The sequence below is a fragment of the Suillus fuscotomentosus genome (assembly GCF_016647785.1).
Source record: "Suillus fuscotomentosus strain FC203 chromosome Unknown F5891scaffold_47, whole genome shotgun sequence".
Classification (NCBI taxonomy): Eukaryota; Fungi; Basidiomycota; class Agaricomycetes; order Boletales; family Suillaceae; genus Suillus; species Suillus fuscotomentosus.
The window spans coordinates 240,648-266,140 of NW_024539559.1; the positions used below are offsets into that span (position 1 = coordinate 240,648).

At 46.8% G+C, this 25,493-nt stretch overlaps 5 protein-coding genes across 5 annotated transcripts; 2 read left to right on the top strand and 3 right to left on the bottom strand.

Annotated features, from left to right (window-relative positions):
• Nucleotides 1-12,115: 12,115 nt before the first annotated feature.
• On the bottom strand, nucleotides 12,116-14,943 carry F5891DRAFT_1129953 (uncharacterized protein; the record flags this gene model as incomplete). Its single annotated transcript, XM_041364464.1, has 5 exons — nucleotides 12,116-13,549; nucleotides 13,694-14,038; nucleotides 14,090-14,181; nucleotides 14,226-14,379; nucleotides 14,434-14,943. 5 exons carry the CDS (start codon nucleotides 14,941-14,943, stop codon nucleotides 12,116-12,118), a joined length of 2,535 nt encoding a protein of 844 aa, XP_041222930.1.
• Nucleotides 14,944-15,023: 80 nt separating this feature from the next.
• Nucleotides 15,024-15,601, top strand: F5891DRAFT_1192071 (uncharacterized protein; the record flags this gene model as incomplete). Its single annotated transcript, XM_041367554.1, has 5 exons — nucleotides 15,024-15,093; nucleotides 15,181-15,200; nucleotides 15,253-15,443; nucleotides 15,504-15,511; nucleotides 15,564-15,601. 5 exons carry the CDS (start codon nucleotides 15,024-15,026, stop codon nucleotides 15,599-15,601), a joined length of 327 nt encoding a protein of 108 aa, XP_041222931.1.
• A 1,520-nt stretch (nucleotides 15,602-17,121) lies between these two features.
• F5891DRAFT_1049078 (uncharacterized protein) lies at nucleotides 17,122-17,557 on the top strand (the record flags this gene model as incomplete). Its single annotated transcript, XM_041362408.1, has 3 exons — nucleotides 17,122-17,276; nucleotides 17,329-17,354; nucleotides 17,377-17,557. The coding sequence occupies 3 exons, from the start codon at nucleotides 17,125-17,127 to the stop codon at nucleotides 17,451-17,453; spliced, it is 255 nt and encodes an 84-aa protein (XP_041222932.1). The 3' UTR covers nucleotides 17,454-17,557.
• A 1,840-nt stretch (nucleotides 17,558-19,397) lies between these two features.
• Nucleotides 19,398-20,337, bottom strand: F5891DRAFT_1192073 (uncharacterized protein; the record flags this gene model as incomplete). The annotated part of the gene is made up of 3 exons (XM_041367555.1): nucleotides 19,398-19,666; nucleotides 19,724-19,858; nucleotides 19,908-20,337. The coding sequence occupies 3 exons, from the start codon at nucleotides 20,335-20,337 to the stop codon at nucleotides 19,398-19,400; spliced, it is 834 nt and encodes a 277-aa protein (XP_041222933.1).
• A 4,091-nt stretch (nucleotides 20,338-24,428) lies between these two features.
• On the bottom strand, nucleotides 24,429-24,907 carry F5891DRAFT_901868 (kinase-like domain-containing protein; the record flags this gene model as incomplete). Its single annotated transcript, XM_041373477.1, has 3 exons — nucleotides 24,429-24,521; nucleotides 24,565-24,783; nucleotides 24,839-24,907. Coding segments are annotated over 3 exons (381 nt in total), but the record flags the coding sequence as incomplete, so codon positions are not given.
• Nucleotides 24,908-25,493: the final 586 nt, after the last annotated feature.

Sequence of the window (25,493 nt, forward strand, 5' to 3'; positions counted from 1 at the left end):
TTTCTCGCTAACACATTTGCAGAGAAATGGCCATTCCTTGCGTGTTCGGCCACTATAATCAAATTCGCGCGAAATCACACCAAGGCGCGCACATCGTGCGCATCCTATCAGCTTGTAGGGCGCCCCTACACCCCTTGCAGCGCCTCCCATTGGCGCGCCTTCAACCTGCAGCGCGTTGTGCAGGAATTCATTCTGCCAGTTACAAGCCCCCCCCAAGTGCGCCAGCCTCGCTCATTTCCAACCCTACCTTGGGTAAAGCATCAGCTCGCAAGAGACGCGAAGTGCGCTAGTCACGCGCTCAAGGAGGAGGATCAAGCGCCTCAGCCGTGCATCAAAGAACAATGTATACCATCACTGTTTCATAGGATACCATTCGTTTTACCCTGGGTTTCGTCCAGCGCGCTTTCATTTTTGTTTCTCTCATTATAATGCTGTCCAAAGACTAATAACACACTGATATATGCATATAGAAATCGCCTAGAAGAACATAGAAGAAAAACAACACAACAACCTTAGATTGTGCCCGCCTAGCTCAATAGTATATTTTCTCTTCGCACGCATGACGCGGCACCATGCTCCTTTTTACCTTAGAACGCGCACATATGCGCGCAATATTCCCGCGCCCATACGCCTCACGCGCACACGCGCATGTTCACGCACTTTGCGCGCACATGCGCCTCGCGCGTGCGCACTTCCTGCGCTTCATTTATAAGAAGGTATAGATGTTGACAGCTGTACGAAGAAGACAAGTCAGATAGGACATCTGCAAGTTACTGTTTTTCATTCGCATTATCACATATAGTTTTACTCACAATGTTCACACTCTTTAGCATCTAATATTTAGCGCGCCTAGCAGGACTTGGTTTGGACATGGATTGGATTGCTCTTGGACCGCGCCACTTCACATCACACCCACGCACGCATACTGGACTCCAGGATCATTGCACAACAGGTCCTCACAGCATACAACACATGCGACACTCACGCGCTGTCATGCATGGTATGTGATTCATACCATGTCAGATATATATAGAGAGTGATAAGGAAGATATGAGAGACTGTCTGGCCCTTTGTCACTAAGTTACCTCTCTATTTTTCCTTTATTTCATTAACGGTTCTCAAAGTCGAATGTAGAAAAAAATTCACAGCAAGATTTTGCGTTGCCGGTACGGCATGTTCAAACTCCGCCCTGCCCTGTCACTCGACATCGTCATTACTGGCGTCGATGGTGCCAAAGATTCAATCCGATCACCAATCGTTGTCGTAATAAACGCCCTGAATCATGTCACGCTCTGGACAGAGAGGTCGAGGTGGTGGAGTTCGAGCCGGTGTGTCCGCCAGTACGGACACTGGGAAGAAATGCACTATTCATTGGGAGGGGGTTCGTAGCACTCGTACGGAACGTCTCCTTGCCTGGTGCAAGGAAAACGAAGACGCACGGATCAAGCTGTTCTCCGATTCCGCAAAGGATGCGAAGGAGCAAGGTCGGAAGAAGAAACAGAGCGGAACTTCGAGAGATACCTTTTATTCACAGGTCGCACAAGCCGTATTTTCGAATGACGAGGATCCGGAGGTCCAACGACTTTTCAAGGAGGACCCAAAGGCATTTATCAAACCAGTTTCAACTCGTTTCGGCACATATGTATCCCGTTCCTGCATTGTTTCTCCTCCCACTAGAATCACTGATCAGATGTTTTAGGCTCAAGAAAAAATATAACGAGTTCAACAAGGAGCTCAAGCAGTCAGGAGCCGGAAAGACATATGCAGAGCTGCAAGAGGATCCAACGATGAAGTCGTTGATTGGTAAGTTTTAGCCGCTGTTGAACTGCACATGTCTTAATCGTATCTCTGTTAGATACAAAGCTCGAAAAATTTCCCTGGTGGCCTGAGCTTCATGGCTGGTGGCGCACAAACCCAGCTTTCAATTACGCCTTCTCTACAGCGGATACAGGGCAAGATTTTGCGTCCGCTGCATTAGAACATTTCGCTATCTCAAAGCAACCACAAGCACCGGCCGCAGGCGACGATGACACTCACACAGATGAGGATGCCGAGGACGGAGAAATAGTTGAGATCAGCGCTCATACTACAGGTGATGCTGGCATTATAGATGCACCAGATGATATGATGGTTGACCAGCCCCCCTCCATGGAGTCATTCGAATCACCGTTGTCAGCACCATCCCCGCTGTTATTTTCGGACCATGGTCCTAGCGACACGCCCAACTCATTCTCACTCGCTCCATTACCACACTGGTACCAACGACCCCAACCTCCTCCCATCACAACTTCCAACACACATGGCGTGATATCGCTGAACTCTCCTGAGCGCTCACCAGTACCCAATCAAAGCACCACCCACAATTCACCTTTCTTTTCTGATTTCAAGGAGTCATCAGCTAGCCCTCAATCCACACCCATTGACTCAGAAGATTCGGACATTGGTGCTAGCCGAGCGCTGCAGTCTCTTCGCGTCAGCTCACTCAAAGGAAGTCGCGCAAGTTCACCCTCTCTTTCTACAAAGCAGTCTCGTGCACGTGCACCTACTCAGAGTGCTTCACCTCAATCTAGTCGCCCCCCCTCTTCATCACGCAAACGCCCTGGTGGCAGCACTCTCGATCAGACCTCTGCCGCTGCAGATAGGATGTCTCAGACGGCAGATTCCATAATGACGCACCTTAACAGCAAACGTGAGGATCGTGTGGAGCACGAACGCTATAAACGCATGAAACTTGAGACCGAAATTTGGGCTCGTGATCTCAAGGCCCGCAGTGCTTGTGATGAGCGGGAGCATGCGATGCGTCTATCTGACCAAGATCATCAGCACCAGCAGGAGAGGATGACTCAACAGATGGAATTTGCAAGAATTGAGATTGAGCTATCTCGTGCACGTCGGGAGGAGGAGGCTCGAATTCGTCGTATTGCTTTGGAGCGTGGTCTTGATCAAAACTAAGTAGGTTTGCACTATGTTGTCATGTAACAGGTTTTCAGGAAATGCATTCCATGTTGTACTCGATGGTGCCAACTCAGAGAGCTCACTAAAACGCTCCTTTCTCGAGCAAATCTCAAGCACAACTGACCCCTCCTAGAGCTCGCCAAAACGCTCCTTTCTTGAGAAAATCTCAAGCGCTACTGACCCCTCCTAGAGCTCGCCAAAATGCTCCTTTCTTGAGAAAATCTCAAGCGCTACTGACCCCTCCTAGAGCTCGCTAAAATGCTCCTTTCTCGAGAAAATCTCAAGCGTGACCTTGCGAGCCAAAAGGAATATGTATAGGTACAAGTACATTTAATATAATACTAACTACCTTCGCTCCAACAACGAAAGCAACCGCGTCTTTAACGTGTTACGAAAATCCTGCCCCACAGTTCCAATGTAAGTCTGATCACCTACTGCGCCACCGTGTTGCTGATCATCCTCTCCTCCGTCACCGTCAGCTCGCCTCAATCTCCGAGTTTGCTGATAGAAGCATATGTTCGAGTCTTCGCGGTTTTCTGTTTCCTCAATTTCAACAATTAAGTTGTGCAGAATGAAGCACGAACGGATCCACATGTTCGCGTAGTCGAGGTCCTTCTGGCTTTGGATTGGGATGCGAAGCTCCCGCAGTGATTGGAACCGGCCCTTGATAGAGCCGAAGAAGTGCTCTGAACGAACGCGGACCTAGACACTGGGTGAGGACGACAAAAGTATATTAGTACTGATGCTCACTGTTGACAGGTTATAATTGAATGTCCTTTGCTCGGCCGTCAAAGACCCTCCCGCTGGCCGTTTGTACAGCGGCACACACCAAATTCGCGCAGCATACGCCGAGTCCGCCCACAACCACTCTCCCACACCAAAAAACGACTCGGGATGCCGGGAGACCCTCGTTCGTGCAAATATGTTCGAGTCGTGAAGACTCCCGGGTACGCCAATGATGTAGTCAACGATACGCAGATTATGAGGGAATATGACGACCTTTTGGATTGTAAGTCGCTGCGCTGCACACTGAGCCGATAGTAGATACTTACCTGGGCTGTTAGAGAGTAGTCAGAGTTCTTGTCAAAGAACCCTTCGCCGTGCCAACCGGGCTTCTCGTGTAGAGGGGACGGAGTCCCATCTACACAAAGGAAACCGCCGCGCCACTCACGACATGTCTTCTGCTCCACGTACGCTTTTTCCCGCTCTCGCTCAATCTGGTCCTCACGATCGAGCGGATCAAAATGTATGGCGCGATCATGCAGTTGCAAGATCGCGATCATGACTCGCTTGTAGCAGTTGTAGATGGTCCCTACGGACACTCCAGCCCAATCGGATATGTCTTCAGTAGTCGCAGCATTGCCATAATGGCCGACACCATTGAGAAAGATCGCGAGCTGGACGGCGACAGGAAGTTGTGGATTATTCGAGTTATTATGGAAAATGGGGTGGGCTTGGATTAACGTTGTGAGTTTGTTGAATACCTCTGCATCAACGCGAAGCTTGCGGCGAAACTTTTCAGGTGAGAGCAGCGCCCATTCTTGCAGCAGGTGTAACTGCGGTGCGCGAGTCAGAGATGGACGCACGTCAAGTACCCGACACTTCTCCACTTCATCATGCAGTGCCCCGATCGCATCAATAAAGTGCGTAAACACTTGATCGCACATGTCCGGGATATCGAGTGATAGGACATCAGAATATGCTGTTGAAAGCGAGGTTACTAGAGAGCTGATGGACAACGTGGATATGACGGATGACGTCGGGGACTCCGGCCATGTTGGCGATGCGGTCCGTATGCTGACATCTGACCCACTATCACCATCCGATCCCTTATCAGAGCTATTGTCAGAGCCCTCCTCGAGGAGCTGATCCACCATAAATTCAATCAACTCCATGTATCGCACAATCGTAAGGTCATTTGTCGTTTGCTTCAGACCACGAAGTAGTTTTTTGCGATCTGATTCTCGAGGCATCTTCCGATGTCGTTGCAGAACGTTATCAATATGATGGTCACGGTAAGGTATGATGATGATGGGCGGTGGTAAGATATGAGCTTGATTTGTCATCATCGGAGTTCTAATTATCGGCAAGTCGCAAATTTCTTACCTCTTGAAATTTCTACGATTTTAACTTTGAGGACCGCTATTGTCTTGTATTTTATTTCTCACTTTACAGGCTTATTTTACCTTGTATTTGTATCAAGCATGTGACCTTCTGTTTATTTCTCATTGTTTATTTTTATTTGGCTTCTTTCAGCCACCAAGTTTTGTATCTCTATTTATTTCTGACTGTTTATTTGTATTTGGCTTCTTTCAGCCACCAGCTTTTATTTGTCATCACATCATGTGACTGGGAAATATTCTGGTTTGTAACATTATTTAAGCTGACTCAACATGTTTAGTCATGATTGGCCATGCTTTGTAACAACATTTAACATGACTCAACATGTTTAGTCATGGTTTGTCATGGTTTCTAATTTCTTTGTAAGATTACACTGTATTTGTAATGTACTTAGTAATAAGCTGATTCATCACCTGGTTTGTAAGCCACATTCTTACCAATCCATCTGATTAATCATGCTTAGTAAGGGGGTTCCCAAAAGGTATAAAAGGACCCCATTTTCACCCATGAAATACAATCCTCCCACTTGACTCTTATCTCAAACCGTGTGAGACCACTAAGACTTAAAGTCCAGGCCAATATAAGTGCCTTGAGGTAATCTAAGATATCATTATCTATTCTAAAGTTATATACTACCTTACAGGGGTCGACTATATAACTTTCATTATCGTTATTCTACTCTAGGTTATATACTACCTTACAGGGGTTGACTATATAACCATTGAACAGCTCTCATTCTAAGCTTTACGTGTATTCATAAGACTCTCCCTTTCAACGGAAAGTGAGACACATCTAAGGACGACAAAGTTGAAACAGACTTTCATAGGTTGAAACACGACCTACTAGGCTGAAACAAACCTAACAAATTTATCCAGAACACAGAACATTCCACAACAACTTCGTATAAGACTACACAAGAAGAGGACAACAAACTAAATCCTCCCAAGAACTCACCACGTTACCTCCCACGAAGTAGAAAAGTCGGAGACCGTGGACTTAAGGACTGGCAAGAAGTCTTCACCGTGTATAATTGTGTTGTCATTATACACAACTTTCATATAAGACCCTTAAGTAACAAGACAGCGCATTCTCGCGCCTTGTGCGCGCGCACTTTCCCGCGCTTCACGCTGTACATGCGCGTCTCGCTCACGCTTCGCGCACCACATCCATATCGCCAATTGCATCATCACCCCACACCCATGGCACACTATTCACATCAGAGTCACCCTCGCAATCCACCATGCTACGCTTCATTCCCGCGCCTTCACGCATAGCGCGCGCACATTCTCGCGCCTCACGTGTACCATGCGCGCAACTTCCTGCGCTTCACGCACATCCACGCGATAATTCCTATGCTTGCGCATTCATCGCCCAACAACCCAAGCATCATACAGGCATCGCACTCGCATACTATCACGCAAAATCCTCACCACGCGCGCGCTGAGTGGGGACACTCAGAATTCAAAGTCCCTGGGAGATGTAGAGACTCGTGTGTCTCATGGTCTGATATGACAGCTTTACACTAGGAAGTACATAGCACGAACTTGTAGCGTCACTCTGTGCGCTACCCGCAGCTATCTCTATATGAGGCGCAGCTTTCCCGCGCAACGCGCACCATGCGCGCACCATTCCCGCGCTTCACGATGTATGCGCGCGCGCGTTCCTGCGCTTGCGCACCCTATAGCGCCAGCCATTCAGATGCATCCATCCACTGTCCACCAAACTCCCTAGTACGTATATTTCCATTTCCTTTATTAGCATAGTTCCACCTTTATTTTTATCATAGTTTCTCACTCATATATATTTTTACATACCTACTCGGTAGCGCTTCGGCTCCGCATGACCGCGCTTAGGCGCGCTATATAAGCGCCAGCAGTACATACTACACTTTACCTTACTTTTACCTCCCAATTACTAGTTATCACTTACTTACTACTTAGCAGAATATAGTAGAAGTCTATTTGTCTATACTTCGCATCTCCCTTCTCTTTTCTTGCATTATATTATCACTTGAGTCTAGTCTTTATCATTTTCCGCATATGCGCGCGCGCTTTCCCGCGCTTCGCGCTAATACGCGTGCGTGTTCCCGCGCCTTGCGCGCACCTGCGCTTTCTCGTGCTTTGCTGAAGCGCGTACCTCTAGATCTTGGCTGCACTCGCTTCCCCTTTAGGGTCGAACGCACTTGTCTCCTCAGGTAACGCAGACTAGGCAACACTCGACCTACAACATTTTTAGATACAGTTAGGAGCTTTATTTGTTCCTCTCAGTATTGTTGTTTCTACACCGTGTTCGTTATTTTCGCTATAGGACGATAACTGAGAAGCGTGGAATGTGGGGTGGATCTTCCATTGCGGTGGTAATTGGAGTGTGAAAGTGATCAGTGATAGTACTGCGGAGATAACAAATGGTCCATATCATTTCGGAGCGAGTTTCCGAGATGGAAGTTTTAACCTGAGATTGGTAGAAGATAGCCATACCTTATCTCCGACTTTCCACGGTTGGTACTTCTGTCTGAAGGATCTTTCTGTCATTCGTTGCATAGCAATGTTATGACAGGCCACTGCTTCTTCTCTTATCTTTTGGAGAAGTTTTACTCATTCTTCTGCTGCAGGTACCTTTGATTCAGGGAGAATATGCGGAAGAGCCTTTGGTTCATATCCCATCATGATGAAAAAGGGGGAAGCGTCTTTTGTTGCATGTCTTCAATGATTGTGGACGAATTCAGCGATAGGGAGATGTTCTACCCATTCAAACAGGTTGTTCTGGCAATATATTTGTAGATAGGTTTCCAGTTCCTGATTTAGCCGTTCTGTTTGTCCATCGGTTTGTGGATGATATGCAGTGGAAGGAGCGATGGTGTAATCAAGGAGTCGTGCCAATTCTAGCGAGAATTTGGAGAGAAATTGGGGTCCTCTGTCCAATATTACTTTGTCATGAAGACCAAAGTGTTTGAAAACATGCTTTAGGAAAAGCTTCGCCACTCCTTCGGAAGATATAGTTTTGTGACAAGGGGTAATGATCACTCCCTTACTAAGCCCATGGTCTACCACGACCATGATACTGTCGAAGCCCGAGGATACAGGGAGATCAGTGATGAGATCAACAGAGACCTGCGCGAAGGGACGGGTGGCAGTGGTTGCAATAGGAGTTAGGGGAGGGGTGGTAGGGTGGGTATCGACCTTCATTTGCTGGCAGGTTGCGCATCCAACAACATATTTCCTAATAAATGTCCCCATGCCGGGCCACCATGCTTCGCGTTTGACTAATTCCTCCATTTTAAAACAGCCAGGATGCCCCGCAGTGGGATGATCATGGTGCTTCTCTAGGATTCGATGCCGATGATCAGGTGCAATATACGCGCGATTTTTATAGAAAAGGATATCATCAGAAATTGACCAATCCGAGAGAGAGGATTTCATTGGGGGTAAGCAGAGACCATTCAAGGCATCTTGTGCAGTAGCAAAAATGGGATCACGAGTTTCCGAAGATAAAGCAGCTCGAAGATCATTGTCAATGAGTCGGATAAACATGGAATCCGGTAGTAATACTGTTTCCTGGTTATCAGCAGATCCGTCATCATGGTCCGGTCGTCGGGATAACGTGTCTGGAACGACTAACTTCGATCCAGGAACATGATGTAGTTCTAGATCGAAAGTAGTCAAGAATAGCTGCCAACGGGCTTGCCTTCTAGAGAGTCGTTCTGATTTTCGGAAATATAAGAGATTCATGTGATCGGTGAATACGAGGATGGGGAAAGAATGTCCTTCTAGATAATGTCTCCAATGAGAAAGGGCTCATATTATGGCCAGTAATTCCCTGTCATGGATCGGGTAGTTTCGTTCCGCTGGTCCAAACGACTGAGAAAGGTAAGCACATGGATGGTAGTTACCATTCTCGTCTGTTTGAAGCAACACTCCTCCAGAGGCAACAAGAGAGGCATCCGTTGCAATAGCGAAGTGTCGAGAAGGATCAGGATTACGGAGCACCGGGTGACTGGTGAAGCATGCCTTGAGCTTTTCAAATGTTTGCTGACATAACGGGGTCCAGGTGAATAGTGTCCTTCTTAGTTAAATCAATGAGAGGTCGGGCTATATCCGAGTAATGAGAGATGAAGGTTCGATAGAAGTTACAAAATCCTAGAAAGGAGCGAACTTCTTTTACTGATTGAGGGACAGGCCAGTCTTGTATTCCGTTTGTTTTGTCTTTGTCCATTTCTACGTGCCCCGGTTTGATGATCATGCCCAAGTATTCCACTTCTTGAGAGTCGAAGGTACATTTCTCTGGTTTCAAGAACAACTGTTCTTGACGGATCTTTCCTAAAATAACACGAGTTCGTTTTTGATGTTCTTCAATCATGGTGGAAAAGATTAGGATATCGTCCATATAGATGACCAGCCATCCTTCGTTAAGTTCCGCTCGGAACGTGCTATCCATATAGGCTTGGAATGTGGCAGGAGAATTGCATAATCCGAAGAACATAACCGTTGGTTCGAATAATCCTTCTTCCGTGATGAATGCCGCTTTCCACCTGTCTTCGGCATGGATACAAATATTATTATATCCGGATCTAATATCCATTTTAGTGAAGAATTTAGCACCATGTAATCGTTCGACCAAAGATGAAGGAAGTGGAAGGGGATACGCATTCTTTATCATTTGGTCGTTTAGGAAGCGATAGTCCTGGCATGGACGAAGTTCTCCACTCTTCTTTCCTACGAAGAAAAACCCGCTTGCTTGCGGAGATTTTGATTTGACAATAAATCCTTTAGCTAGGTTATCAGCGATGAATTTTTTAACCGCGAGTCGTTCATTGTGGGAAAGGGGATAGATTTTGGACGTTTTTGGAATGAAACTAGGCTTCGTTTCTATCCGATGATTGATACCGGGTCTTTCCGGGGGAAGTTGATTTAGACCGCCGTCTTTTGCAAATATATCAGAGAAGTCGTGGAGGTAAGAGGGAACTAGTTCTTCGAAGGTTTTCTTTTGTTTGACTTTTTCTTCGGATGCGAATTCTTGAGCTTTATTACTGTACTTTGGTGTTTCATTTGGAATTTCTTCTATTCTCTTGAGATATTCTCCGTCATCCGTAAGAGCTCCGGGGAATACCGGTGAAGTTGTCCATACATCTTCTTTGGTATTGAATTCTTTGAAGAACATTTTCTTTGGTCTTGATGTTTCTTTTACGTACTTTTCTACTTCTGTAGATCTCTCCATTGCAGGGAGAGAAAGAGTCTGACTGGCCCAGTCAATGGATGGGTTCATCGCTCTAAGCCAGGGGATTCCTAAGAGAATTTGATCTTTAGTTCCTAACTTTGTGATATTGAACTTTCCGATCATCATTCGTTCATCAACTTTGATGATGAGCATACAGTATCGCTCTACTGGTCCACTACTAAAGTAGCTTCCATCTGCGGTTTTTCCAGTTTCTTGGTTCAGATTTTGTGCTTCTTTACAAAGTCTTCGGAGATATAGGTTCCGGCTGCTCCGGAATCGATTACTGCATTGGTTTCGACATTTTCTGGATGTGTTCGCGAGACAAGGGTGATTGGGACACAAAGTTCTTTTCTTTCACCTATTGCTTGTATTACACGAATTGGTTCTTCTGGAGATACTACCGTCGACGTAGACCTCCTCTTCAAAAATCCTCGTCGACTCGTCTTGCTTCTTCTTCTTTTTCCTCCACTTGTCGAATGGGTGGGGAAGATCCGTTCTTTTTCTGAGGACATTCCCTAGCGCGATGCCTGATTTGATGGCAGTTGAAACATTTTCCGATCCGCATGTGCTCCTGTTTTTCGACTTCGGTAAGCCTACCGATTCTGTCAATCACCATGGTGTCTCTGTCCCTAGCAGGGACAAATCGTTGATCCCCGAATCTTCTTTTCTTTTGTTGGGGAAAAGAATTTGCCCTAATAGATTGGAGCCGCATATAGCAGTTATCCATATCCACGACTGCGGTAATATAGTCGTCTAGGTTCTTCGGAACTCCTCCAGCATTGAATATCTTGGTAAGGAGTCCGGTGTTCAGCCCATTCTGGAAATGGAATATTTTCATGTGTTCTTCTTTGATCTTTGCTTGTGCGAGGAGTCTTTGGAAGTCTGTGATGTAGCTTTGCAGTTCTCCGTTGCCTTGCTTGAGGTGAATGATTCTTGCTAAGGCAGTTCCGGAAGGGTCAATAGCTCCAAAATCTTTGTCGAATACTTCCATGAATTCTTTCATTGTTCCATATCCTTTCTTTTGTCCAGAGGAATCGATGTGTTGGGCGTCCGTCAGGAATTCTTCTTTCCACAGCAGGGCATTTCCTTTATTCATAAATGAGGTGATGAAGATGACGCGTTGTTTGTTGGTTTTGTATAATTCCTCGTTAATGTCCATGTATGCATTGCAGGATAGGATAAAAGATTTAGACTTTTCTCGATCTCCATCGAAGATGGGCGGATGATTAATCTTGTATTCGAATAGTTTTGATGGAGACGACATGTTCAATGGCGGTACGGGGGTACTGAGATTAAGGGCTTGAAAGGTGGGAGTGAGTGAAGTCAGTTTGTCGTCTCTTCTTTGCCTGCACTAGCTGTCTTGCTCAGCCAGGGCTTGTCTTTGTTCTTCTGTTTCTTTTCTTCAGAACACGTGTGGATACAGGTGTCCTTTTGAAAGACTTGAATCTTTTGTTACGAACTAGGGTAGTTCTAACAACAGCGACTCGACAGAGTTTCGAGCTGTTGAGTTTCGTGAAGTCCTTCAGAAAAGAAGGGGTTCAGTAAAGACTTAGTCGAAGGAGTGCTTCAACTAAGAATGCTAGTTCAGACGACTTAAGATTGGAGGTCTTAAGCGAAGGAAGTTCTGGTAAAACCTAGTAAGATTCAAGTGAAGTTCTACAAGGCTAATACACGTGCTTAAATAAGCCGATATGTGCGCACAGACCAAGGTAGTCGTGAGATATAAGTACATAGTTCAAGAAAGGCAAGTGATCATAAATGAAAAGTGTACTGTCGGATAAAAGGGACAAATAAGCGAAAGAAAAGCATGATTGTAACAATAAGTCTAATTTGACCAATTGTGTGACCTGAAAGATAATAGTGAGAATGTATTCAGCATGATAGAAGGTTGTAACATACCACGAAGACCATGAGCAGGCCAAAGGCACCCTAACTCATTGTTCACAATAGCTGAGTCGTACCTACCAGAGTTCCAGACATCAGAAGGCAGCACACAATTCAGGGTCTGCGCGGGCCGTATGATGCTACTGTCGTGAAACTCTGTGTCCTGTAGGTGAAGTTTGAACCAGATTTGAATTTTATCAAATGGCAGGGAAGCAGTAGGTCCAGCCCTCCTGGCTCCCCCAATTGTGTGGACATAATTCTGTCCATGGGTAGCTTCATGACGAAGAAAATCAGCAATGGCCAGCCGTAAGTCAGGAAGGCCGAATTTGATAGCAGCATCATTGATGGAGATGGATCTGATGGATGGGGAATACGTGAGATGATAGGCCGTGCGTCCGATGACAAATGTGCGCAATGGCAGAGGGACAGTCCCAACCTCCTTATGCTGGAGGATCTTCGCAATCGCAAAGTAATTGGTGATTGGGCGCGAATGTCCAGGACATTTTATAGTGGCCGTAAATTCCGTGGGGAGGTCATCATCATCATCCGCATCAAAGTCAACATCATCACCAATATTGTCATCCTGTAGCCTCGAGCTTGCCATACCATCCACAAGACTCATTGCAAGGTCAAAGCGACGGCACTTATCAACCCGGTCAAGATGTTGACAAATTTGAGGATCATAGTTGTTGTTGTTGCTTGATCGTGCGGGGTCTTTAATCTCTGTAATGTGTGCATGCTCTGTTGTGTCTGCAGTCCATTGCATGGCGACACCAGTGTTGCGGATGCTGGGAACTATGCTCTGCATGAGCTCCAATTTGGGAATGTACCAGTTATCAATAACTTTGTTCTTGTTGCCTCGACGAAATCCTCCAGCTGTGATAGCGTGTTTATTGGCATGAAATTCATCGAGGGCTCCAGAAATGCGCTTGATGTCGTCTTCATCAATACGTGGTGACTGGATGAGATACCGAAATTCCATCAATGCTCGGACAGCAGTGATCACAGCACTAGGTGCTGCATCCGCACTGACTGCAACAATCGAACGCTGAATGTCACATTGAGTTCGACCTGTAACCTGTTTTAGCTTGGAGATACCACCATAAAAATGACGAAAGCCAGTGACGGGCTGCAACACAGAAAACCAGAAATCAATTTCCATATCCCTGACTGCACAAATCATCCACTTGACGTCGTGATCGTAGAATTCTCGGTGAATGAGATGCAGAAATTCTGGAGTGAGGAAATGAGACGGTTCACCAAGGGTCCAGTCCTGCCAGAAAGGTTTAGAGACACCGTTCAGGCGAAATTTCTGCGCTTCGCGAAAGAAGGCTTCAATGTCATTGGGATCCGCCCTTGTTTGAACGACAGCCAGCTGTGCAAGTGTGGTTGATTTTGTGCGAGGTTCGTGACGGAAAGGGTCTCCGAACTGTTTGAACATGGCCATGGTGACTGGAGATGTTTTCCCACTGACAGTAGCTAGCATCATAGCCTCTGGAGTGTCAACAATATAGCTCACCAGGGGGGTAAAACAATAGCGGCTATGTCCAACAGGGTCTGATAACATGACTCCTTCACATGCAGCCTGCTTGAGCAGACGCAGGACGATATCTAAACATTCATGAATTAAGCGATCCTCGAGTACACCTCGCATGCGTTTATTCTTATGTATAAATTTAGGTACGGGGAGCAAGGCGGTGAGTACAAAGGAGTTGGACAATGTCTTGAGTCGTGTGGACATGTTGATATTCGCAAGGCTGACGAGAAGCGGGTGCGCAACTCTGTCGCCCATCATTGTGGATATATTCGTTTTGTCAGATGATAGAATGGTTCCAAGGAGTGTTGCACCTTTGGGTAGGGCAGACTGTTGAGAAACCAATAAGTTCAGTGACTGGTGCAAAACATGAATATATACCTGCATATTCCATGCGTCATCGCCTGTCATCCATTCTGAATATACACGACACAAGCGTTGTGCAGTAGTATAGACCCTGTGAGGCGTGAAGTCTAACCGATCGTGAAAAAGGGATGATTCAGAATGGCTGAAATACAGTCCAAGGGATCACGCCAGTACAAAATGATGGGTGATTTGGTGGGATGACTCGTAGAGAGCACTTGGGACATCCAGCGTGGACCACTGGGCAACATTTCTGCTCTGCCTCGCAGTTCCTTGGCTGAGGAAAAAGATATTGGAAGACCCTTGATCTTGACAAAAGACTTATCATCGTAATTGTAATGAAAATGAAACAATTTGCTTACTATGTCGAGTGATAAAAAACTGTCTATCTTCCCCATGCTCAATCCTGAGCGCAGTAACCACGATGCAATCTCCCAATCCTTCCGGCCACTGAATGGGTAATAGGGATTCTTGGCACGGTACACGCTATTCTCATCAGAATTGAATAAGTCGAGGAAGGTGTACCCCATGCCATACGTCCGAGAAGATTCGGGATACCGGTCGACGAAATCTGAGGCACCATTCAGAAGTAATCCCTCCTCAGAGGCCTGGCCACCACTCTCACCGCTACCTTCAAATGACTCGTCTCTATCTCTGAATGTGAACTCAACCTCAGCCTGAGACCCACCACCGGGAATATTCGGTTCGTCCAAGTCATCTGTATTCATAGAATCGTCAGATAGGTCCCACAGACGTATTAAATCCTGTAGCCAGGTGCTACATCCTGAGCGAGGCTGGCTCATGTGACGAGCAACAGCAACCTGATCTCTGAAACCGGCTTTACCGCATGAAGGACACTGGAAATTGGACATGATGTCCTCGCAAAGTCCGACACTTGTGAGTCGTGAGAAGCCCAATTCATAATCAATAACTTACTCTTTGTTTCTCTAAAATGTCAGCCCCACCAATCAGTCTTAATCTCAGCAATGATATCCCATCATCATATTCGTGCCTGATGCCTTGTACGCACACACACCCTGTTCAGCAATGTCCAAGTTGTCACTCGTGTTGTCACAATTCCAGCGGTATTTCTGACCTGTATGATATAGCCGATGGTATCGGGTCAATGGTAAGTCAATCATATTGTATTGCTTTCGCTCTAAGTAACATGGTACTTACAGTCAATCAACGACACCGATGAACTTGAAGCCAACCTCATCATGGACCTAGTGAGGGCGAGGCGGGATGTATTTAGGGTGGAGAAGGTGCTAGCGGATTGTGTAGTGCGAGAACGCGAAATCATGGCGAATCTTTCTAAGCACCAGTCCAATGTTTCGAAGAAAAAGCTCGACAAAGCAGATATAGGATTAGGGTATATGTGAATTACTTTTCAAAAATACGGTCTTTCTCACCATTCACTTGCGCCATGCAGTTTGCAAGGTAAGTCATATCTGTTCACATTCGCCATTGCAAACTTCATGTCTTATCACAGAACAATCCAACCGTCGTGTATCAGTAATTTTAGACTGATGACTCGAGCTATTCTTATTCTTTTGTGTTCAAGTTCGGCACGCGCATTAGTAGTACTAGTATGTACAGTACTACTACTATATATTGGTATTTCGTTGAATATAATGTTTGTATCGTAATTGGGGACAATGTGCAAATTCAAGCTAGCAATTCAAAGGAAGTTCCGAGCCTGCTACTACTCAGTACTAAGTACTAGTACTACTAGTAGACTTCAACACTTTAAAAAGATTGAGGCCGTTGAGCTGGAAACCATTGAATTTATTTTGAACAGTCTGACCTGGTTGTGAGCTCTGTGACCACTTTGGCGTCTGGGGCTGTACGTTCTGTGAGCTCTGTCGCCACTTTGGGTGGCTGGGGGAAACTGTCGAAAATTGCCATATCTGTGAAGAAATTTCTAGTTTGCAGATGCTCCCTTGGATCCGTTCTAACAGAATGGAATGTATATTTGGACCATGTTTGGTGCTGTTTGCATCGCAGGACCGGTAAACAAGACATGGCAACATTTGTCACTCCCTGCAGGCATATGCATGTCATGCGGTCGATCTCGATCAACGGTCTCCCAATTACAGCTTATCTACAGTGTAAAGACTCTCATGCATGATATATAGTCCTTCGGGCGCGCGAACGCCTTTCCACACGATTGCAGGCTTGATCTTATCGGGGGCATACCCCAACCGTTGCCTTTATATTCTGCAAACTTAATTTTGATTTTGGGGCACATGGCAGGTCAACGTAACCTGAATCTATCTCAACATAACCGAAACAGAATTATCAGCAAGTAGGTGGCAAAACACGACGAACAGTCCAAGGTTCATGACAAGAGCTGCTTCCCTAGACATGCGTGGCAGCGACACCATATGGAACTGCAGAACATGGACGCATCGACGGGTGTGCTTGCAAATGCACACTGCGGCTTCTCGCTTGGCGTCAGTGACCCTTTGGCTTGCAAATGCACACTGCGGCTTCTCGCTTGGCGTCAGTGACCCTTTGGCTTGGGAAACTTCGTGGGATTGACCACTGTTGAAATAACTCAACTTGGCCTGACCTCGTTTCCTCGATAATCAGAGTCAGACATTGGATTTAGGGCTGAAAACCATTCATGTCCTTGTAGCAAGTTCAGCCATTCCCTCGTCAGCTCGCTCATGATTTCCTCACCCTCGTTCCAGGCGCAAGTAGAGGATGTCCGATGACTTCTCAGGGATGCCGTTCGGCCCTGTGGCAGTAATCTTGGTCAACCATGACATATGGTCGCCCCAGGACGTACCTATCATTGATATGACCGTTGAACAATGGGACCACACCATCAGTGCAAACCTCACCTCAAGCTTCCTGTCCTGCCGTGAGTTCTTGCGCCACTTGCGTGCAGCAACAGAAAGCATGAAAGATCTGGCTGCAATTGTGCTCATCGGGAGCACATCAAGCAAATGTGGCGAAGCGAATCACGGCGATTATGCTATCAGCAAGAGTGGTGAGTTTTATGTTTGTCGTGAATCGCTATGTGCTGAGCGCGAGTATTGGCAGCGATGATGTGTGGCTTGACGACGACACTCAAAAGTGAGATCGTGAAGATCGCACCGAGGGGACGTGTGAATTGTATTGCACCTGGATGGGTTCCGACGCCGATGGTACAAGAGGCCCTGAACGATCCAGCCATCAGCGGACCTGTATTAGCCGCGTGAGTCATGGTCATTCTCTTCACCTACTTAGTGGCTTATCTTCTTTATCAGCACTCCGTTGAAAAACACCTCTGGACGTTGCAAACCAAATAGTGGTAGTGTCTTCATCTGTGATCTCGGGACATGTGACAGGGCAAGTGATCTTTGTAGAAGGCGGTTGTGTAGGGGACATTTGAACAGTGACTACGAATAAGTCAAACACAGGATCGTGGCTCGCGTCAGTACATGAAAGTACATACTTGGGCAGCAGACACGTGAAGTATATGTTGTGAGCTCTGCAGCCTGAGTATGATGATCGTATAGCTAGCACCCCGAAACGGACCTCTGAGATTGCCCAGTACTTCCAATCGAAGGGGAAAACTACCCAGCAAGCTGTGCATAGTTTGGTGGCAACATAATGGCAAAAATTACAGTCAGGGTGCTCTCTGCACTTGCTGTGATCCATCCCTTGGATCGCTTCTAACAAGGTGCCAGCTCGCCTCTGTATGATCTATATGATCATGACTAATAAGACTGTTCCCCAGATTGCTCCGTTTATGGAAGGTAATTTGAACTTACTAGTAGGGTCGGAGCTGGTGTTACCGCGCTTATTTTCTATCGGATCTGCACTTAACACTTAAGTTTGACTGCCGGCATGTCCAAGGTCATACTAGCCTGTTTGAATTCGATTGCAGTGACTCGGAGTGTCCTTGAATGTGATCACAAAAGCAGGAATCTCGCAATCGCTAGCCAATAACTTGCGTTCGCACCTTTCCATGTCACCGGTTCACTCCGAAAGAGCCTCTAATGAATTAGCTTGCGTCACGCATTGGCTTCGACATCCGATCGACGCCTTCAGGCCCAGGGCTCGAGTAAGATCAAGATTGCAATTATGTTGATCGACGAAATGATGCACGGCATACGTATAGGAAACTGAGGGACCCTGGACCGGTCGAAATGTAGATTTTCATAGATGAAGTTGTTTTCAACATACACACCCCTTGTAAGCTTAATTCCACTACTTCAATGGATCTGCACGAAGTAATCTTTGAGCCAAAATTAGTACGGCGAACTCAAGAGCACGGACAAGGCGTACTAGTGCAGATTAATGGGATTAAATGCCGCTGAGTTGCCTTGGACCGGGACATGCCGGTTGAACATTCCTAATATTGGGGGCCGACGTCGACGCGCTGACTGAATTATGGTTTTTCTTGTCAGCACTTCTCCCTCTCCGCACTAATTTACTCACAGCGTGACAGACGTTTAACGAAACAAACGCGTTGCCGAATATGTTTTCCGTTTCAAGTGAAAACCGATGAAAACCGAGCGGTTACCAAACGGGCCCTCAGTAACTCCGCATCAATTCATCCCAGTAAGAATGGGACGATTCGAGCATGCATTAACATTGCCCTTACCCTGTGTCGAAGTTTGCTCCCTTGAAAACACTCGACATTACAAACAACGGTGTTTCTTGTGCATGGAAATGAAGAGGTGGATAAACACGCCAAATCAGCATCAGAAGGTCACCACAATGATAGCCCAGTTGCTCGCCTACCCCGCTACCTCCGTCATCCTACCCTCCCTCTAAGTATTTCGGATTTGAAGGAGTCGCAAAGCAAGAATACAGCTGAGTGCTGTAAGCACCTCTGGCGCATATCCTCCCATTTCTACCATGTAGCGCCGCTCATTTGTGCTTGTCCGCACGAAGTATATGTTCACTTGTGAGTGTTTCGTCTTATATGAACTTGCTTCCATTCATTGCACTCATTTTTAGTCAGTATTTTTTGCCTAGTGATCTCACTTGCTTGTGCTTGTCTACTCTCGCAGTCTCATCTGCTCTCACTCTGGCTCTCACTCCAACTCTGGCTCGCACCTTCTCGCTCGTAGCTCTCACTCTCGATCTCACTCGTTGCTCTCACTCGGGCTCTCGTTCATGGCTCTCACTCGTTCAACCCAATATCCGTGGACCAATACCTGTACCCGTACCCGTGCCATTGCCTACCCTCACTTCCTTCATCAAACTCTCCGCCAACTTCCCAAAACGTCTCACCGGCTTGTACATCTTCCTACGCACAGGACATACTCCACTTAATAAGCACCTAGTACACCGCATACAAAGTCAGCCAGCCCTTGGTAACAATCTATGATCTTCCACATCCGGTCCGAAGGATATGCTCCTTCATCAGATTCGGGCGCTTGAACCCCTGTCTGCAGCCTGGACAAACAGCCTTAATCTTCCCTTCGTGCACCTCGTTGATGTGACGAGTCAGGTTATCCTTGTTGACGAGTGTCGAACACCCGTCCCTGGTGCACTTTACTTTGTCTTTTGCTTGGCTAGCCTGCACAACAGGGGCAAACAACCGCGCAGCGGGTTTGTAAACGGAGTCGGAGGTGCCACGGGGCGATGAATCTAGAAATCAATATTTTCAGTGTTACAAGGAAAAGCTGCGAATGATAGCAAATTCACCAAGGCGAGCATCCACACTCTCTGATGATGATTTCGCGACACGCGGGTCACCAAATGTCGGAAAGCCTTCGGAGTACATGCTGTACTGAGGCGCTACATAGTCGGCAAAACTGCGGGTGCCGTGGGGCAATAGACCTATACGCGGTAAGCATTTAAAGGAAAGATTGCGTATACAGCAGCTTACCTTCTGGAGAACCTGTGCCCTCTAACAGCGATCCTGTGACTCCAAACGATGTTCCATTGAATACAGGCTGTGGCACGAAGCCGTGTTTATGCGAAGATGCAAACGGTGGAATAGCATGGAAGCCATCAAGTCTAGCTTGGGAGTCGATAATGGTATCATATTCGCCCGAATTCTCCATCGTGACATCTGACTCGTCATTTTCAAGGACATTCTTAAAGAGGCTGCGGATCTCCTGGATTTCCTCGTGCACACGACGCTCTAACTTGTCTAGGCGGTCGAGGCACTGGAGACATGACTGCCGGACTAGTCTCGTTGAATGTTGGTCAGGGGCCTGTCCTGGCCATGAGGACGATGGGTTTTGTAGTATTGATCTGGATGAATCTATGGTGCGCTCGTGTCTCTTTCTATGGTGCACACGTAAGCTGTTCATCTGCAGACTCTGAGCGACAAGTGAAGCGGTGCGAATGCGAGAGAATACTTCGAGAGTTGGGAAATTGAATACAACACCCCAAGGCTTTTATCTTTATCATATGCTACATGCCCGTGGCGCGTCTGGCAGGCGTAGTCTAGACTACCTTGATCCAGTAAGTAATTTCCGTGCAACCTGCTACCTCATGTTGAATGGATTCGTCGGCAAGTCTTCCCGGAAATGAAAATGGAATTCATCGCCTGCGATTCGAGTCTCATCGACTTGGGTGCTATCTGTCATAGATTCAGATCACTCAACAGTCATGCGCGGCCTGTTTGCTTCCAGGTGACGGTCAATACGATATGGATGAATTTTCATACATCCCCGAAACAGTAGTGTGCTATGTAATTGGACGACTCTCATTAGAAGTCGGCGCGACTTACTGGTCGTCGGGATATGTCTAGCTACTGCGGTAGTTCTATTCGGACGGCCTCCGCTGCGGTGACTTCCTCCAGACCTTCTTAACCAAGACCTACGTTACGACAAGAAAGGTTCATTTAGGTTGGTAAACTCATACTTCATGATGTTAACAAGGGCAGCCCTGTTCTAGCAGATATGGCAGCGATACGACAGGATCCCGCTCTTCATCAATACTGATTGATATTGCCATTCCGAATCGGCTTCCAAACATAGCCCATATGTTCTCTTCCATAAAATCCGCGATAAAGAGCTAATTACCGCCTGCCATACCATCAGCGATTCACATTGGCACCTTACCTGTTGGTTTACCGTATGGTCATTATCTCGACGCCACCCGCCATAAAATTTACTTCTCTCTGAGACTTCAATTGACTTCGCTGAGCGCATCACATCGTGATGCACAGCCAACTCTGCTTTGTAACACGTACTTCGAATTATCCTCGCCTGATACTTCCCCCGTCATGTGTGCCATTTATCGCGGAGTTTTTCTGGGTCTTGGTTCCATTTTCACTGCCGCAGGGGTTATGCTGTCGTGGGCAAAATTAGAGATAGAATTAATGCCGCAATCCCCCCTACGGATTATTCTAATGTGAATAAACTCACCGCATCTGCATTTAAATGTGTTCCGGTGTTATTCTGTGAAAGGAGGGACTGGTACGGGAGCAACAACAGCAGGAGTATCAGTCATATCAATATTGTTGCATCAATCGTTGATCGGTCATCTTTATGAGATATGGACGGGAAGCATCACACATATACGTCATCTCGAGTGCTTGATTCGTCGGGAGCTTGAACAAGCTCTGGTCCGATCTATCTCACCACCACTCCAATGGAAAAAGACTCGCTAGAAAACTCCAATGGTAGAGCTGCTATCTCGAAGTCAGTCACACGTACTCGTCCGGCATCGTGAATACCCAAAGGCATTCGGCCGGAACCAGGAATTAGTGTCGCCTAATAGGATCATTGAAGTGATCCATACACCAGAAAGACTTCCGTGGATAACGCCATGGTCATGCACCGTCACAAAAGCTTGGATTGGCGCAAGAAATAATCAATGCGTACGATAAAGAACTACGGAAATGACTTTCAAGAGCTGCATGCTTCAGATACCCGTGCGTGCATATGGGGTTATCCATGGAAGGTATGGATGATATGATCGATCACACGGACAGGCGAATGTACACGCCTTTTACATGTACATGTAGCATAGGGTCCTCGGTAGTCAATTGTGCTTTTCTAGTCACAACCTAGATCGCATGATGTAACTATGATGACGGTTCCTGCTGATTGTACACACATAATTCCAATTGGTAAGACACAACGACAATACTGCGCGGTGTCCAATCATCGTTAATCACATGCGAAGACCGTAAGCTACACGTGGGTTAACACATAGCATCTCTATAGCGATACATCAGATCTTGGACATGAGCATGAGCAATGAGAGGTCGTTGTGGTAACTCAACTCAACATTGATCGATAAAGCTCTAGTAACAATCTTCAATGGCAGACGCTTAGGCCTTGACACCCCTAAGGATGGCCACAACCACCTGGTGATCAGTGCGAGTATTACAGTATGGCTGCCGGCCCGATAAGACACGAGAGCGCTGCGGCAATAGAGATGCATCTGAATGAACTGTAAATAGTGGTTTTCGTGAGCTTATGTAGGCACTGATCGAGATCTTCGGTATCCGGAACCTCGAAAAGCTCGGGACCAGCCAATCGTACGTTACTCCTGAATCCTAATGTAAGAGGTCTTGGTTAGATCGGAGCATGTAGTATGGTTCACTACAAGCGCTCTTTCGTCAAGAAGTACGTTGCAGGAACGAAGATGTGAGAAGCGTGACATATCTGCACACCGCACAATTGCTTACACCTGTGAGATCTGCATGAGCTACTTTGTTGCAGTGGACCGTCTATGCGCCATTTTATCTTAGTGCAATGCAAAATGATATGACACGACTTACGGAGACCAGCAGCTACACCAGCAAGGTATTACGATGCCCGTGAGTTGTGGCGCAGCTATACCATTGGGGACGACTTACCAGACTGAATTTGTGGGCCTGTCATGGTTTTCATTAAGGCATGTGCTCAAGGATCCATTGGGTATTCGTGGATATACGGTAGCTGGTACTCGACCGGACCCGTCCCGTAGGCAATCCCGCACAAGGGAAGAATGTTATTATGGCACATTAGTCTCCACTTGCGGAAGTCGACCATCAACGTTCAACGTTCAACCTCTGCAAATATGTTCGTATCATTATAGCGGGTGTTCTACATCCTCACACATTTAACCGCCACCTTGAGACTTATCATCAGATGTCAATTTGATACGAAACTTCTACCAACCTGCGTAGTATTGTCTCTTTTCTAAGAATCTGCATTTCCATTCGTCACCGAAACTGTCCTGGGCAATAGCATAAGTCAATTCCTTGACAACCTTCATGGTAAGGTCGACCAGGCGTCTAAATTGGTTAAAAAATTGCCATGTGAGTCAGCTTCATGCAAGTTGGAACTCTGCAAAAAAACTGCGTCTACTCACCCATTATCATTGACGTCTACATCCAGGTACGTCGAGCTCGACGTTTCTGGTTCTGGTTGGACTTTCCACCATTGATTGGGCAACGCACTAAAGATCCAGGTGGGAAGGGAAAGTATTTTTCGGACTGGCAGCGTAATGAGGTCGGATCTTTTAGGCCCCAGTGCAGTTTGGATAACCAGAAGAATGAGAATATTCGCAAGATCCCTGCCTTTGTGTTGACGTTCAAGGGCTGGCTGTAGACTAGCACCAAGGCGCTGGCATTCATGGGAGTTTACCACGACCGCAGGAATATGCCGTTGTACCAACATAAGGTTAGTCCCAAATTCTGAATGACGTTGATCAAATTTTTAGGTTTCTCTTCTCCTCGGTCGTCCAACCGGTCATCTAATAGTACGACCATGTCATCTGCAGCTCTGCGATCGATCAGCACTTCATGCGAAGATGGCTTTGATGGCGTTGACAGATCAGCTAGATTCTCCTTCCGTCCTTCTTGTTCAGTTCTTGCTTCAGTCAGTGGTCCCATTACAGCCCGTCTAGCAGGTGAGCACCCACCCTGTTCGCGCAACCGTCGAAGTGCACGTCCACCCGCTCCCATCAGTGTCAGGAACCGCAGATCTCGATATGAGAGATCGTAGAACGCTCGTGCCTTCTCGCACAACACCCTCGCACTTTCATTCGGGTCATCGTTTGAACCATAACGAATCCGACCCCCAGTTATTCCCTTCTCGGAGCTGTCCAGCATTGCTGGATAACGCTCCATTGAGTATCATTAATGCAGGGTGTCTGAGTGCAATGGCTTGATGCCTGTAGATATCGCAAAGAAGATCTGTCTGCCACGACGGAAGTAATGACAAGGAGCTTTATCAGAAAGGACCCATCGCAATGCTGAGGACACAATCACTGAGACATAAAATACGCACTTGAAGTATGATACCTCCGAAGGAGTATACATCACTTTGGGTACTAGGGAAGCCCACAGAATTACTTGATTCGTCGGAAATTTGGAGGACATCGACGGCAGAGGGGCGACGTCCTATATCACCCCAGCATTTTTCGATGAAATTTAGAAAGAATCTGCGTCGTGCGGACTCGATAGTCTTGTAGGCTTCTTACCCTTCAGTATCAGGACAATGACTTGATAATCGCTTCGCACATCTGCATAGGGTGGCCTACCTGTCATAACCTATGAAATCTTTAGTCGCAAACTAACGCAACCACTAGGGAACACCTCCAGCCTGAAGCATGATGCATCCGAAGGAATGAATATCGCTGGCTGGTTGAGGAGTCAATGACTCTTCGCTCTCGGGGACCTCGAAGAGCTCTGGCGCAGCCCACCGCACGTTGCTTCTGATGTATGAAGTCCCTGAGAGCTCAGAACACATTGTGAGAATTCCATGATCTGCGGCTACTTGGGCATTGCAGTCCGAATCTATCAGGATGTTGTTCTGGCGTTTCAGATCAGAGCTAGAAGGCGATTATCAGACAACTAGTAGTGCATACGGAGGTAAGGTCACCATGGGCAACGCCCTTCGAGTGGACTGCAATGCCGTTGCACAAACCATCGAGGATTCCACATACGGTAGCTAATGGCTGCAGCGACTTGCTGCAACTAAGGTTCCAATCAATACCATGATGTTGTTGAAGTCCGAAGCTGAGCCGGAAGAGACGCGGAACTGAGTGACATCGGACCAGGAACGAACGCATCGAGCGTCGTCATTCGGCCGAGTGTCAATACGTATGTTTCAGAATCATATATGTTTTTCTCTCCGACTTTTACCGTATGTTAAAAGGCTTCGCACAGCCGTTCGAGCATCTCAGTCCGTTTTGCAACGACTGAGATGTACGTGTGAGGCTGTTGCAGTCAACAGCCGACACTAACAGACAACAGGCAACAAGTACGTGGATGAGCGTATGGGATTGAGCGGTATGGTAAGAGATAAGATACGAAAAAAGGGGCAAGCAGCTCTATATACTATACGGTGTCCAATCAAGATGCGATTCTGTCACGTGTCGTAAGCCTCAGGCTTACACTCTTCCCCATCATCTTTTTGATCTTTCTTCCTCCCAGACGTCCAGCGCCTCACAATCCTCAACATCCCGCCGTGATAGCCATTCATCATCCGCTTCGCCAAACCCAACCCAGCGAACCAAGTAT